Genomic DNA, 15974 nt, shown 5'->3' with positions numbered 1-15974 from the left:
GCCGAAACCAAGAGTTGGACGCTTTACTTAGTGCACCACCCAGCGGTCCCGAAAGCATGTGCCTCTTGATCTTGGGGTTGTGAGTTTAAGCCCCATGTTGGGTATAGAGGTTACTTAAACTTTATATCACTTACAAATTTAATAATTTATAATATAATTTAATACATAATATATATGAATAGTATATATGTAATAATGTATAGATTTATAGATTTATATTTTATATAATTGTATAATTATATAAATTTATAAATATAAAAAATCACTCTAGATTTATAAATAGATTATAAATTTATAGATTTATAAATTTATATAATTTATAATTTATATTAATTGTATAATTACATAAACTTATAAATATAAAAAATCACTCTAAAAACATTTAGATTGACAGACCCAAACTCTACTGCAGAACTTTATTTCTTCCCCCTTCTTGACTCGTCAAAGAACTGTACCATCATCAGCTCCTCTGTAGAAACCAGGACACCCCACTGGCCAAGGATCAAGTCATAGTGAGCAGAGGCTAGTGCTTGGGATGTGTGCACTTTCCCAGCCCCCTTCTGGTGCCAAAAATGAGACAGAATTCATGCCGGCATGAGAGGCCATTTATTGTTCTGGGGTTGGGCCCCCACGTTTTGGGGGGGTTGTCCCCCCACTTCCTCCCCCCATTGTCCCTGTGGACCCCTCAAGTGGCAGGTTGCTGAGTTGATCGTGGAGGGAGCACATCTTCAAGTGTAGATAGTCTAGAGTGGCCACCTTCTCCCTGTAATGACAGAGGGTGGGGAGCTGGTGCTGTCAAGGCCAGATGCCACAGGACTGCAGTGAGGAGGGTGATTCAGGCCCATTCCCCAAGACCTCACCCTCCTCCCATGCCCTCAGCCTCCTTCCTCACTCCGGCTTCATCTTGTCCGTCAGCAGCAGGTTCTTGGCCCGCAAGGCTTCGTCTTGGGCCAGCCGAAGGGTGGAGCTCAGGGCCTCTGCCCTGACGTGTTTGGCCAAGGCCTGGCGCTCCAGCTCCTGGGGAGAGGAGTGTAGGCGCAGCTGGGCTTGCCGGACTGGGCTGGGGGTGGAGGGGGAGCTGGATCGTGGAGGGCAGGGGGCATGGGGCCCAGGGGCCCACGTTCCTCCCACTGGGCATCCCATCATACTCTGGGCCTGAAACTGACCCAAGCATCCCACAGTGTGCTGGGCTTTCCAAATTCCCATCGTGTGCTAACCGACTGTCTGTGCCTTAGTGTACTGGATCCCCATGTCCTGGAAAGCACTAACTGAGCACCTAACATACTATCGCCTAATGCCCAGGAACCGTCATGCACTGGATATGTGTCTGGGCCCCGGTATACCATCATGTGGCAAACTTCTGCATCCCCTAATTCAGAAGAGCCCACCTCTCTTTATCTATTTGACCAGCATCTCAGTTATAGTCATAGTCCTTGGAACCCTGGTTCCTCATATTCCCCAATGTCCCAGGTGCCATGTCCCATTGTGGATCAGTCCTACAGCTCTGCCACATCAATGTCTGTCTCACTCATTGAGGACCTGTACCCTGTCATACATGAGGCCAGTATCCCATAATTCATTAGATATCTAGATTTCTGAATGTACACAGGCCTCAAGTCCCATCAGTTCCTGGGCGCAAGCTCTAGTTCCACTTCTCATAATGCATTCGCTTCCAGTGATCTCTGTTCGCTGGGTCCCCTGTCTAACCTCAGTGAGCCTGTATTGCCTCTCTTAAGGTCTGTAGAAAATCAGGCTTGTATTTTATGAAGCTACAGTCTGGTGTCTGTGTCCTGCACCCCACATCCAGTGTGTCATCATGCTTTGGGTTCCATAGTGACTGACCTATGACTTACCACCAGACTGCCTCCCCCTCCCCTGACCCCATGCATCAGGGCCAAGTGTTTCCCCAACACCTGCTGCCCATAGCTTACTGCTTCCTGTCCTGCCATACACCAACAGTATCCTTGTATCCAGGGCTCCCCTCCCGCTCCCCTGACAGAAAAGTGGGCCATGATGGCCTATGGTTCCTGGTACCAGAATCTTCTTGTGTAGCCTCTGGCAGCTGGGGCAGGCGGGAGCCAGGCCCCTCTGCTTCACCTCATCCACTAGTGGGGTCAGTGCTCGCTCCAGCAGCTGCTGCAGGGATTCTGACGACAGCTGCGACCCCTGGCTGAGAGAGGGGCAGTCACCAGGTGTAAGAAGTCTAGTACCAGCTCCATTCCCAGATGCCCCTTGCCCAGCCTCCCCACCTCCACCCAGATCTTGCCAACACTAGACACCCATGTGACCTTCCTCCATGCTCTGGGGCCAACCTACAGTGCATCAGGTCTCCTTTGTTTTCACTATGTGAGTAGTTCCTACATTGCCTGGGGATTCCCACTCCCAAAGGGTACCAGACAGCCCTTGGTTCATAAAACAAAACAAAACCACCACATTTCCCACAATGCACTAGTTACATGTGATCCTACATTGTGCTGGAAGTCCGTCACTTCACAATACGGACCAAGAATGGTATCCCTTGGTTCTGCAGTGCACCAAGGTCTCACCTTTCCCACAATGCTCCGAGAAACCCTGCCTCCCACCAAGTACCACATCCCAACCTTCCCACAATGCACTGGAAATCCAGGATCCTCAAAAGGTATCAAAACTTGTGTTCCACAAGACACTGAATTCACTTTGTAGGACTTCCTGTCCTGAAATGCACGGGATATCCTATCTCCTAAAGTGAACTCCGCCCCCTCCCCTCCCTTGGCCAGAGCCCCATTTCCTTCAAAGTTCCGCCCTCAGCATGACCCAGAATGTACCAGGCCCCGCCGGCCCCATCCCCTTACCTGGCACAGCGGGCACAGGAGCCTTGGGGCGGCCGATCCAGGTTCATGGAGAGGTCAGACCCTCTTCGAGAGCTCTGAAATTGCCGCCCCAGCTCCTCCAGAATAGGTTTCACTGGACCCAGCCCCTCCAGGTCGCTCCTCAGTGAAGCCACAGACACTGCTGATCGCTCCACCCTGAGGTGTGAGAGTAACCAGCGCTGCGAGGTCGAGGTCGCCTCTCCAACAGCCCTGTCCTCTCCGCCGTCCACCTATTATCAGCCCAGCTCCTCTGTTCCCGTCTAGACTGCAGTACCCCCACCACGCCCGCCCTTCTTGCCTCTGATTGGCCCTTCCTTTGTGTTTTAAGTTCTCCCTGTTCTCTAATGGGCTTTCCTCTTTCAGGCGTAACTCCTCCCCTCATCCTTTTTAGGTACGGAACTCGACCCTTCTCTAATTAGCCCCGCCCTTTAGTCCTTATTGGGTATAGCACGCCCCCGCCCCTTACCTTCTAATTAGAACTTCCTCCTGCCAGTCCATGGTCTCTACAGCTAGGCCCCAGCTGATTGGCTCATCCCTTTCGGTTAAGGCCCCGCCCCGCGCCCAGCGTCCCGAGCCACGCTCACGCGCCTTGGTTCTTACATGGTGCACAGTTCGTCCGCCCTGCCTCGCAGCTCCTGCAGGCCCCGCGCAGCCTGCGCCTGCTCACGCTGCGCCCGTTCCCACTGGCCCAGGAAGCCGTCGAGCCTGCCGCCCAGGCCTCCAAGCAGCCGCAGGGCCTCCTGCACCGCCCCCTCCTCCTGATGCCAGCGGGCAGTCAGCGAGGACACCTCCCTCCTGCAGAGGCAGAGGTAAGGATCAGGTCAAGGCTCAGGTTTAGACGCATGCCCAGCAGCGCTGCTCCGCCCCAGACTCTGAACCCATCCAGCCCCCAAATTCTCCTGTCCTGTTCCTCTTTTGTAATCCTCCCAAGTCCTACAGGACCCTGCCTCTATCCCCCTATCTGGTACCCTGGCCCTTCCCTGGTCTTGCCCCCTACCCCACATCAGTTCCAGCAGACATTGCTTCGTTAAGGCACCGCTCACCCCAACTTCGTCCGCGTGAAGTTGGAGCATCCAACGACTTGTCCCCTACCCAAACCCGCCCACCCTATCTTCATCAGACGCGGACCTCCTTTCTGCCAACCCTAGGCTCAAACTCAGTTCTTCAAAGTCCGGCCTTTCCAGGTCACCGTTCCCAAAGCACTCCCTCCTAAGTTCTTGAAGGCTCCACTGCTTGGGCCCTGTCCCCTAAGATCTTCGAGGTTCCACCCTTGGGCACACCCATTTTAGCTCCTTGAGGCTTCACACCAACCCCCCTTTTCCACTCACCTCAGCTCCTCAAGGCCGGCAGAAAACTTCTGCAGCTCCTGCTCGCTTATGATGGGGCCCTCCCCTGCCCGGGGCCCCATACCCCAGCCGCCTGGGGCCATGCTGCGCGGTCGTGGGGGTTCGTCGGGGCTCCCTGGGGGGCCAGAGCAGCCAGGAGACGGGGCGACGGGGCCCAGGCCGTGCCGAGAGAGGCCGGCGTCCAGCTTTTGCTCCAGCTCCTGCAGCTCGGCCTCCTGCCTCCGCGGGGTCTCATCCTGCAGTTGCTGCTGGAGGAAGCGCAGCTTCTCCTGGGTGGGGAAGGCAGGCAGGGTTGCCGCGTCCCACCGCTTGCCTCCCACGGCCACCTCCACCCGCAAAGCAGCCCACGGAACCTCCGAGATTGGAAAGTAAATGGTTGTGGAATAGAATATCGGGAAGTCCCGCTTCAAGTCTAAGTGGACTTTCCACTAGGGAAGCTTGTGCCATGTGCAGCCTAGCTGGAGGCCAGCTCCCTTTAACCCCTGACTGCCTGCCTCTCTGTCTCCATCCAGCCCTCCACCCCACTCCTGGTCTCGGTGGTGTCAAATTCCAGTCCCTTTAGTTTAGGAAGGACAGTTGAAGATTTTCCAACATTTTGCTGGGAAGTGAGTGGGAATCTGGGCAGAACAGGCATTCCTCCTCTCTAGAGTCCCACACGAATCCCTACGGAATGTGACTGTGCATGGAGGAATATAACCATGAATGTGAAGGAGCAAGTGTGGTGGGACTGGGGGTGGGGTGGGGGGGGAAGTCCCACCTGAAGTCTACCTCAAGTATCTCGCGCCTCTGCTCCTCTTCCCCATGTCCCCCCCTCACCTCCAGCAGGGCAGAGTTTTGCTTCAGGACGTTGGTTTTTATTTCAGCATCTTCCACCGACCGGGTCACCTTCCGGCAGTTCTCCTGGGTCAGGACACCAGGGCGGGAGCCCTGCCTTCCCATTCCAGTTCCGCCTTCCAACCCCTACCCTTGCTAGTTTCATATAGGCTCCAACCCCTCCGACAAGACACACCTGCTTCTTCCTGGAGGCCTGCCTTTTGCTCCTTGATCTGTCCCTTACCCCTGGTCCCCTTGACCTAAGGAATGGCTTCCTCCTTAGACCCCCCCACCCCCAGGCTACTTGTCCACTTCCACCTTGCTCCTGGCTATGACTCCATGCCTCCTTACATTCCTTCCCGCCCTCACTCTTCCTACTTCCCCTCCCTTCTCCCCACCCTGCTCTTGTCCCCCAGCCGCTCACCTTGAGTTGACTACAGTACCCTTCCAGTTCTTCGGCTTCTTGCCGCCTTCTTTCTAGATTCTCACTCAGCACAGAACACTCACTCTGGCACACAGAAGGGAGGAGAGGTTAGCCAGGGCCCCGCGGAAGGTCCTTTCCCTTCTGAGCCTCAAACATCCCAACCTGGGCAGTGGGTACACTGGGTTGGAGGAGAGCTATATAAGAGGGGAATGTGGCTGTGGAGGAAGAAGAGGTGTTGGGGGGGTCCCCTCACCTGCAGCGTCTGCACATGCTGGTTGACCCTGGTGGTCTTTTCCTTCAAGCTGGTGATGGAGTCTTTGGCACGGACCAATCCGCTGTTGACCCCACTCTGGGGAAAGAAGGGGAGAAGACAGCTCAGTGGGTGTGTTGAAGCAAACCACAACCCCAAGAAAAAGGTCCAGAACTTGGAGGAGGCCAGGTTTACACCTCGATTCTGCCCTGGAGTGGCTGTGTGACCTTGGGCCAGGGCTGCCCCTCTTTGATTCTTGGTGTTCCTGCTCTGTAAAACCCCGGGGGGCGGGGGGGGTAGGAACTCATTTTCTGCTTGGTGGGATGGAAGGAAAATAAGTAGAATCCAGGAGGGAGTGGGGGGTAGGGGGTGCACTCAGAATTGATTGAGAAGAATGGTCTCAACTAGAGACAAATGCCCCTGGGATCCACAGACATAAATAAGACTGGAAAAACATTTTAAGAGAACCCACTTTCCAGATATACGCACTCACTGTGCACCAGGCTACACACACACATTTTCCCCTTTTATCCCTCAAAGACACACCTCTTGAGGTTATTTGGTCCATTTTGCAAGTGAGGAAAATGAGGCTTAGAGAAGCGATGCCCCTTTGGAATTTAAACCCCGAGCCTTTGTTTTAAACCATGACACCACGCAGCCTCTGATCATCGCCACCTCATATCACCAGAAAGTGCTTTGTGACTCATGCCAAGCAAAACTTGACTCAAGACTGCTGCATGTGGCAGGATCCACTCTGCGCGTTCACGTTTACAGAGGAGTCAGCCGTGCTTGGGTCTGTCCAGCCAAAGACTACATTTCCCAGACTCCCTTGCAAGTAGATGTGGCCATATGACAAAGTTTCTGCCAATGGGATGTGAGTAGCAATGAGGAGGGCAATATCTAAGTCATGCTTTTATTAAAAAGAGATGAGGGGAAACGTCCTGCATTCTCTCATCTTACTGGCTGGAATGCAAAGTTGATGGCTAAAGGCTGAGCAACCATCTTGGACCAGTTGGAGGATGCAACAAGATAGAAGCCTGAATCCCCAGCACTGTGAAACCTGTGTACTCAACTTACAAATGAGAGACGACATTTTCCATCTTGTTTAACCGCTGATATTTTGTGTCTTTTTGTTATGGCAGCCAAACTTGTGATTTAATTTGTGAACCACCAGAACACAGGAGCCTGTAACTTGCTGCATTTGAAGAGCAAGACTGCTATGCTTGTTGAGACTTTTATATGAGAAATAAACTATCTTACTTTAGCCAGTTACTTTGGTTTCCTTCACGGTTGCTGAATTAATAATACACGAAGAGAAAAGAGAGGACAATTTCCTCCATTGTGAGATAGGGACAAGATCACGTTTCTGGAATGATTGCTCTGGAGAACAGGCGTGAAAAGAAATATGGTATTAAGGTGACGTAAGGAAAATAGTGGAACCCCAAAATTCCACCCCTCCATAAAAACAATGGAAAAAACGGCCCAAATCTGTAAGATACAGATACCTTATGTAGATACTTCTCAGATATCTGAGAAGATACAACCGTTATAAATTCATATGCACTGAACAGAGATTTGAAAGGCGTGAAAAAGTGGCACCTGGGTGGCTTAATCAGTTAAGTGTCCAACTCTTGGATTGGTGTTAGATCATAATCTCACGAGGGGTGAGATTGAGCCCTGTTGTCAGGCTCTGCACTCAATGGGGAGTCTACTTGAAGATTCTCTCCCTCTGCCTCTCTGCCAGTTTACACGCGCACACACACGTTCTCTCTCTCTCAGATAAATCTTTAAAAAAAAAAAAAAAAGATTCTCTCTCTCTCCCTCTTCTTCTGCTCCCCCCCCCAAAAGCTTTTTTTTAAAAAAAAAAAGTCGGGGCGCCTGGGTGGCTCAGTGGTTTGGGCTGCTGCCTTCGGCTCGGGTCATGATCTCAGGGTCCTGGGATCCAGCCCCGCATCGGGCTCTCTGCTCCGCAGGAAGCCTGCTTCCCTCTCTCTCTCTCTCTCTCTCTGCCTGCCTCTCTGCCTACTTGTGATCTCTGTCTGTCAAATAAATAAATAAAATCTTTTTAAAAAAGTCAATACATAGGAAATTTGGGGAACTAACAAATGAATAGAAACTAAACACACTCATAAAGAACCAATGAGTAGAAAAAATAGAAAACACTTTGGGATGAAACAGTGAAAACACAACAGCCAAAAAACATATGGGATGCAATGAAAGCAGTACTTTGAGGGAAATTTAGAGGTCCAAAAACCTTCCAAAAACAACTCAGAGGCAATAACCTAGCATTCCTCCTTAAGAAACTAGAAAAAGAGGAGGAAGACTAACCCAAAACTAGCAGAAGGAAGCAATAAACTGAAGTGAGAAACTTTGAAATCGAGAAAGATGGAATCAGCAAAACTGGAAGTTGGTTTTTTGAAAAGATCAACACAATTGACAGATCTGTTGTAGCAAGACTGGCCATGGAAGAGAAGACTCAAATTGCTAAAATCAGGAAGGAAAGAGGGGACATTGCTACCAAGATTAGGGAAAAAGAAAGGACTATAAGAGAATACTATGAACAGGGCCCCTGGCTGGCTCACTCAATGGAGTGTGCAACTCTTGATCTCAGGGTTGTGAGTTCAAGCCCCACATTGCATGTAGATATTGCTTAAAAATAAAATACTATTTTATCTTTTTTTGTTGTATTTTAGAGAAAGAGCATGCAAGTGGGAGGAGGAGAAGAGAGAGAGAGACAAGCAGACTATGTTGAGCATGGACCCCGATGTGTGGGGCTTGACCCCATGACCCTGAGATCATGACCTGAGCCAGAATCAAGAGTTGGATTAACTCTTAGCTGACTGAGCCAGCCAGGAACCCCCAAATATTTTGTATAATTTTATTTAAGATTTTATTTATTTACTTGAGAGAGAGCTAGCATGAGAGGGGGAAGGTCAGAGGGAGAAGCAGAGCCTCCACTGAGCAGGGAGCCCGATGCAGAACTCGATCCCGGGACTCCAGGATCATGACCTGAGCTGAAGGCAGTTGCTCAAGCAACTGAGCCACCCAGATGCCCCCAAAATATTTTTTTAAAAAGGAAATACTATGAACACTTGTGTGCCATCAAATTTGATCATTTTGATGAAATAGGGAAATTCCTAGAAACACAAATTATCAAAAGTGATTCAAAAAAAGGGCACCTGGGTGGCTCGGCCTTTGGCTTAGGTCATGATCTTAGGGTCATGGGATCAAGCCCCACATCGGGCTCTCTGCTCGGCAGGGAGCCTGCTTCCTCCTCTCTCTCCTCCTGCCTCTCTACCTACTTGTGATCTTTGTCAAATAAATAAATAAAATCTTAAAAAAAAATTTTTTAAAGTGATTCAGAAAGAAATAGGACATCTGAATAGACCCTTAAGAAATGAAGAAATTGAATTAGTTCCAACGAAGAAAAGCCCAGTATCAGATGACTTCACCAGTGAATTCTGCCAGTTATTTGGGAAATAACTGCTACTAGCGGAACTCCAACTCTTCAAAAACAAAAATAGAAGAGGAGGGAGCAGTTCCTAACTCATTCTGTCTGGCCAATGTTACCCTAGTACCAGAACCAAAGACATTCCAAGAAAATAGAACTAGAACTCAATATCCCTTCTGAATACAGCCACAATCCTTAACAAAAAACTAGCAAACCAAATCTAGCAGCATAAAAACAAGAATTTACCCATGACCAAGTAGGATTTTTCCTATGAATGCAAGTTTGGTTAACGTACGAAAATAAATTTTTAAATCCATATGAAAACCAGTGTAATAGATACTGTTAATAGAATAAAAGGAGAAAACACACATGGTTGTGTCAATAGGAAAAGCATTTGACCAAATCTGACCTTCTTTCATAATAAAAATACTCATCGACTAGAAATAGAAGGGAACTTCCTGGTCCTGATGAGTGCCTTGTACAAAATACCTTGTTCTGAAATATGTCCATGGATTCCTTGACATCCCTTTAAAATGAGAAGCCTTATTCCCCCTGACTTGAGTGTAAGCTGGACTTGGTGACTCTCACACCTGGTAAACAGAATCAGAAGTGATGGTGTGTGATTTAAGAGACAAGTTCATGAAAGGAATCATGGCTTCCTGCTTGCTCTCTCTTGCTCTGGGGAGTAGCTGCCATGTCATAGGCAGCCACTTGAAGAGGCCCATGGGGCCAGGAAGTGAGTCTCCCACTAAGAGCCATGTGAATGTGGATGTGAACCTCCAGCCCCAGTCAAATCTTCAGATGACTGCAGCCCCTGCTGAAAGTTTGACTCCAGCCTCCTGAGGGATCCTGAGCCAAAACCACCCAGCTAACCCATTCCAGTTGGTTGGTTGAAGTTTGGGGATGATTTGTTTCACGGTGATAGATAACCAAGACACAAAGTGATATTTTGAACCAAAGACCCAGAAGGTCTTGGGCTTCCTGTTGCCATTCTGGGAAACAAGAAATGCAGGTCCTGGGGTCAACTCAGTTCTCTCACTTAGTAGTTGTAGGACCTTAGTGGGGGACTTCACGGCTCTGTGCCTATTACCCTCCCTGTCACATGGAGAACCGGCTAATAGCTACCCGCCCAGGGCTGCTGTTGGGAGGAACACAGGCTGGCTCAGAAAGGCTCATGGTCAATACTTCTTGACAAGGGTCAGTTTGGGTCCCTGGAGGTGAGTTGCAGCTTCCCTGAGAGCAGATCAGGAGGCGGTGAAGGCAGAGCCTGTCAGCTCTGGCTGAGAAGTGAGTGGCATGATGGTGGCGGGGGGAGCCAGAGATGGGGACAGATCCCTCCATGACCATCTGTAGGCTGTAAGTCAGCGATTTAAGCTCCACTCTGAGCCTACTTCAGTTTCCTTTCTCATAAAATGGGAATGATGTTACTTTGGTTCAGGTGGCAGTGAGGAAGGGTCAACAAGATGGTATGATCGAGGGGCACCTGGGTAGCTCAGTGGGTTAAAGCCTCTGCCTTTGGCTTGGGTCAGGATCCCAGGGTCCTAGGATCAAGCCCCACGTGGGGCCCTCTGCTCAGCATGGAGCCTGCTTCCCACCCCCCACCTGCCCCGCCTGCCTCTCTGCCTACTTGTGATCTCTGTCAAATAAATAAAATATTTTTTTTAAATGGTATGATCGATAAGGCAAGCTCAGTGATTAGTGCCAGAGTTGTTAAAAATAATCACAGCAGGGGAGGAATTACCAGGAAGAGGCTTAGTGCCAAGATCTCCCAGCAGCCTCCAGGGATTCTGCAGGCAGCAAGACAAGTCCCAAGCAAAGGTCACAAGCCCTCCCCTGTGCATCTTTGCTTTGATTCACTGACCTTCTCAAAAAGCAATACCACCATCTCAGTTCGTCCTCTGTCCTCATAAATCTGTCAAAGCTTAAGACAGGAGCCAAAGCTGCCTGCTTCGTGTTCTGCTGTTCTCTGTCCAGTCTGGGATCTGTCATCTCAACCATGGTCCCCAGGCATCCAATTATCTTCCTTCTCTCTAGTTCTCTGTCCCATGTCTTTCTGGATCTCTGTTCCCCCTCCCCCACCCCCATCTCTCTGAGTCTTTGTCCCTGCTCTCTGGATCTCTGTGTCCCCTCCCTGGATCTCTGCCCCTTCCCTCTGGTCTCTGTCCCCCTTCCTGGGTCTCTCTCCCCCTCTTGCTGGTTTTCCACTCCCTCCTCTCTGCCTGTCTCCAGCATTCTCTCCTGATGTGGTCCAGATGCCAAGTGCCAGGATGTGCTCTTGCTGTCCACGCTCCCCCGCTGCTCTGCACATACCCCTGGGTGTTGGCCATCATTACTTTTCCATTTCACAGAGAAGGAACCTCAACCCCCTTGGAGGCTGAGGCATCCCTGAAGCCCCACAGCGAGCTCTCCCCTGGGTGTCACGATCCACGGGGGGACATGACTCAAACCGCTCTGGTGGGAGGCAGACCTCTGCAGATGCAGTCTGAGCAATGTTCACACGGAGGGAGGACACTGTTCTGGCCGGGGGAGATGTCTCTCTGCCCAGTTCTCTTCTCTCCATCTGGCCCTTCTCTCCTGGAACCTAGCCCAGCCTCCTGTCCCGCCTCCCCGCCTCCAGCCTCCGCCTTCCAAACATCCCCACACCAGCTGCAGAAGAGTCTTCTAGGGAAAGAAAGGACCTTTGCTCTCACATCACCTGGCTTCTGGTCCTGGCCCTGACTCTTACAGGCTCTCCTACCTTGCAAAGATCACTTCACCTCTCTGTATCTGTTATTTTTTGTTTTCTTCTTTAAATTGGTAATTAACCAGTTCCCTGGCAGAACTTCTAAGTGAAGAAAAGGAAACCCCACCACAGTGCCTGGCATATAGTGGGTGCTCAGTAAATGGGACTGGAGTCCAAACTCCCGAACTGTTCCTCTCCCCCTATCCAGGAACCTTCAATGGCTCCCCATTGCCCCCGGCAATGCACCCACGTTTCTCAGCCTGTGTGGCCTCTGTCTTCCCCACTCTAGCCTTATCTCTCTCACACACCACACTCCAGCCCCAAAGACCAGTTTGTAGTTTCTCCTCTTCTCTGGGCTCTTTCAAACCCCTGTCCTTTTTGCACTTAACTGTGCCAGCCAGCTAGAACATCATTCCGTCTTCGGCTTTGGGAATGCCCAAGATCGAGCTTATGTATTGCCTTTTCGGGAAAGCCTCCCTCGGTCATGGCCAACTGGGCCAAGGCCACCCTCTTTAGGGCTCCCACAGTGACCTCTGCTGCCCCATCAATGCATGCAGGGTGTCCCCTCAACTCCTCAGACTGCCTCTACCCCTTACAAGCTGCGTGACCTTGGCTGTGCTATTTGACCTTTCCTTCTTCAATATCTTCATCTGGGAAATGGGGACAAATAATCATAAGCAATACTTCTAGGCTCACAGCCAGCTACTGTGCTAAATAAACACTCTCCATGAAGGAGCCTTGCTTCATTGTCATGACGAGCTCATGAAGTGGGTGTGGTCACGCCCAGAACTCCATCTTGCTCAGCTTCCTATGCCAGGGCCTGGCGCATCGTAGGTGTCCAAGACATATTTGGAAGAACCAACACGTGCATTTCTACATTGCGGATAGGGAAACTGGGGCTCCTGGGACATAGAAAGTGCTCAGTAAGTGCTGCTGAATCTTATTGGCATCATTATGACCATGGTTGTTATTCATGCAATTCTCAGAGTCAGTGTCAAGTCCAGTTCTGGGCCTGGCCCAGTGGAAGCCTGGCCGGGGTAGAGGTTGACAGGGAAGTTAAAGGGCCAAACCATAGCACTCCATGCTCTAGCCAGGAATTGTCTAAATTCCCCCTGGCTCTTGCTCACCTCCCAGTTTTGCTTCAGATGCTTAGGTAATCCTCTTAGAGAACTCCTACTACACCGTTAAAGCCCAGGCCCAGCACTGCCTCCTCCAGGAAGCACTCTCTGATTTTCCCAGCCTGGTTTGAGTGGCCCTTCTCTGGGATACCCGGTGTTATCTCCATTATGGAAAATTTTCACCCCAGTCTGTCTCTGTCCCTGCCCCCACCAGACCAGAAGCTCCCCAAGTTCAGGAACCTGGCCTAACTCCCATCTCTGACTCCAGCCTCACCCAGGACATGTGGAGATGAGTGGATGAACTAAAGTCTGATTCCTAGGCAACAAGCATCATTCCACCCAGGATGGAACTGAGTCATGGCTGGCCATTCCGGGAGGAGAAGGGAGTTTCTCTGGGCCTCGAGGGTCATCAGAACCTTCTCATTCCAAGTCGCGAAGACCCCACCCCCCACCCCCAGTATTTGCCTGCCCCCAGGGTGAAGACGCTCGTTGTGCCCAGCCAGAGCCCCTCACCAGTATTTCCGTGATGTCTGGGTCATCTGAAGCCCAGGGTTGGGTGGGGGAGGCGGGTGGCACCGGCAGCGCAAGCGGGCCACTGTCATCCGTGGTTGAGTCTGTCCCCGAGGAGTCCGTGGGCTCCATGGCAGCCAGGTTGAGCAGTGACACATTGGTGCAGGCCGAGGACCGTTTGAGGTTCAGGCACCAGTGCATTGGCTCGTGGGACATCCGGGGCTCCACCCTGGGGAGGAGAAGCGGGCAGGGGGCTCTAGGTGCAGCCCCAGTGGGTTGGGCCCCTCCCGCCTCCCTGTCTCCACAGCCCTGCTCTCTCTGACTCCCACCTCACCACCCACTTTCTTCTTCCTCCTCTGCCCCCACTGCCTAATGTCCTCTTCCTTCTCCATCCGTTAGTCCTCCCTCCTTCTCCTGAGTTTTTCCTTCCCCGCTGACCTCTTCCTTCCTCCTTTCATCCCCTCTGCCTTCTTCCTCTCTGCCTCCCAAACCCTGCCACTATCCCCATCCCCTTGTCTGCCCCTCCTCTGCCCCCTTCTCTGCTCCACCTCCCCTTCCTCCAGCACCCACGGTGGGACTCGTGCTCTGTTGGAGGCATTGCTGGGCGCTAGGACCGTCCCCGACAGGGTGCGACAAACCCACCCGTGGAACGACACGGCCTTCTTTTTCTTCGTGATCCCCTTGGCCGGGGTGGTTACCCCCCCAGGAGCCTCAGGGACCACCTGGGAGCGGCTCTCGACCCCCGCAGGGGGGTCCCCAGCCTCATGGATCTCTTTGGACTGCCAGATTGTCTTCACCACCACGCTCGCCATGGCGTGTGGGGGGCCCTGCTCCCAGGGGCTCCTTCCTCTGAGACTCTCCACCTACTCTGAGCAGGGACCCTCAGAGTCCCTGTCCCCACAGCCTGCCTCATAAAGGACCCAACCACTGGGCCCCAGTAAAGGGGGTGCATAGGAGTAGAGAAAGGTACTGGCTAGCATGTTCCCCAGGGAGTTTCTGTGAACCATTCCTTGTCTTCTTGTAGTTGTTTATTTATTTTTTTTAAGGTTTTATTTATGGAGTGCCTGGGTGGCTCAGTGGGTTAAGCCTCTGCCTTTGGCTCAGGTCATGATCTCAGGTCCTGGGATGGAGCCCTGCATTGGGCTCTCTACTCAGCAGGGAGCCCGATCCCCGCCCCCCCCCTTTCTGCCTGCCTCTCTGCCTACTTGTGATCTCTCTCTCTCTCTCTCTCTGTCAAATACATAAAATCTTAAAAAAAAAGATCTTATATATTTGACAGAGATCACAAGGGGGGAAGAAGGCTCCCTGCTGAGCAGAGAGCCTGATGCAGGGCTTGATCCCAGGACCCTGAGATCATGAACTGAGCCGAAGGCAGAGGCTTAACCCACTGAGACACCCAGGCAGCCCCCTTTTTTTAAAAATATATATATATTTTTATTTATTTAATTATTTGACAGAGAGAGAGAGCCTGCAAACAGGGGGAGTGCCAGGCAGAGGGAGAGGGAAAAGCAGACTCCCTACTGAGCAGAAAACAAGACATGGGGCTCCATCTCAAGACTCTGGAATCATGACCTGAGCCGAAGGCAGACACTTAACTTAGTGAGCCACCCAGAGGCCCTGAACACCTTCTAGTTCTACCAAATAAGTCCCTTCCATTAGAATGGCAATGGATTTATTCTTTTTTTTGTTTTGAGATTTTATTTATTTATTTGACAGATAGAGAGTACAAGTAGGCAGAGCAGCAGGCAGAGGGAGAGGGAGAAGCAGACTGCCCGCTGAGCAGAGAGCCTGATGAGGGGCTCGATCCCAGGACCCTGGGATCATGACCCGAGCCAAGGCAGCCACTTAACCGACTGAGCCACCCAGGTGCCCTGGATTTATTTATTCTTGTCTGGATGGGCCCACTGGTTGTTTTTTTTTTTTTTTTTAAAGATTTATTTATTTATTTATTTGACAGGCAGAGATCACAAGTAGGCAGAAAGGCAGGCAGAGAGAGAGAGGTGAAAGCAGGCTCCCCACTGAGCAGAGAGCCCGATGTGGGGCTCAATCCCAGGACCCTGAGATCATGACCTGAGCCGAAGGCAGAGGCTTTAACCCACTGAGCCACCCAGGCGCTCCGGGGCTACTGGTTCTTGGGAGGGGTTCAGCTTCCCTTCCCTTGAGACTGTGGAGTCACCCAACCCCTAGCCCGCCATTCATACTTGATTCTTCATGCAGTTTCCTAGACTTGGCACTTTGTGGGATCTGGGAGACCGTGGTGAATGAGGACTGAGTCCCAGTGCTGCAGGAGTCAGTCAACATTTCGGGTTGGGGGTGGGGCAGGCAGGCAACAGGCCAAAACAAACCAAACTACCAGATGTCTGTAAGTGATATGAGAATCAGCATGAGGAGATGGTGGTGCCTATGCTGGTGGAGGCCCCTCCATCTGCGAACTTGGATGCGAGCCTTTTGTTGCATGTGGCTCTTGCCTATTAAAAAAAGAAACTCGGGA

The 15974-nt window shown here is 51.3% G+C and overlaps 1 protein-coding gene across 12 annotated transcripts; it reads right to left on the bottom strand.

Moving 5' to 3' along the window:
• Nucleotides 1-583: 583 nt before the first annotated feature.
• Nucleotides 584-14373, bottom strand: TSKS (testis specific serine kinase substrate). 12 transcript variants are annotated; one of them, XM_004767264.3, is made up of 11 exons: nt 14126-14372; nt 13487-13712; nt 5686-5781; nt 5433-5516; nt 5012-5122; nt 4178-4464; nt 3450-3644; nt 2832-3005; nt 2035-2170; nt 861-1060; nt 584-763 (listed from the first exon to the last, which is right to left on the bottom strand). In XM_004767264.3, exons 1-11 carry the CDS (start codon nt 14293-14295, stop codon nt 607-609), a joined length of 1836 nt encoding a protein of 611 aa, XP_004767321.1. In that variant the 5' UTR covers nt 14296-14372; the 3' UTR covers nt 584-606. The 12 variants fall into 12 exon arrangements, 10 of the variants coding, with proteins under 10 accessions (XP_004767321.1, XP_004767325.1, XP_004767322.1 ...); XM_004767268.3 differs by having other exon boundaries at nt 893-1060; XM_004767265.3 differs by having other exon boundaries at nt 5012-5095.
• Between the last annotated feature and the right edge of the window lie 1601 nt (nt 14374-15974).

The sequence above is a fragment of the Mustela putorius genome, unplaced genomic scaffold, assembly GCF_011764305.1.
Source record: "Mustela putorius furo isolate JIRA1106 unplaced genomic scaffold, ASM1176430v1.1 tig00000196_pilon_pilon_pilon, whole genome shotgun sequence".
NCBI lineage: Eukaryota > Metazoa > Chordata > Mammalia > Carnivora > Mustelidae > Mustela > Mustela putorius.
This window is presented reverse-complemented; position numbering and strand designations above follow the sequence as displayed.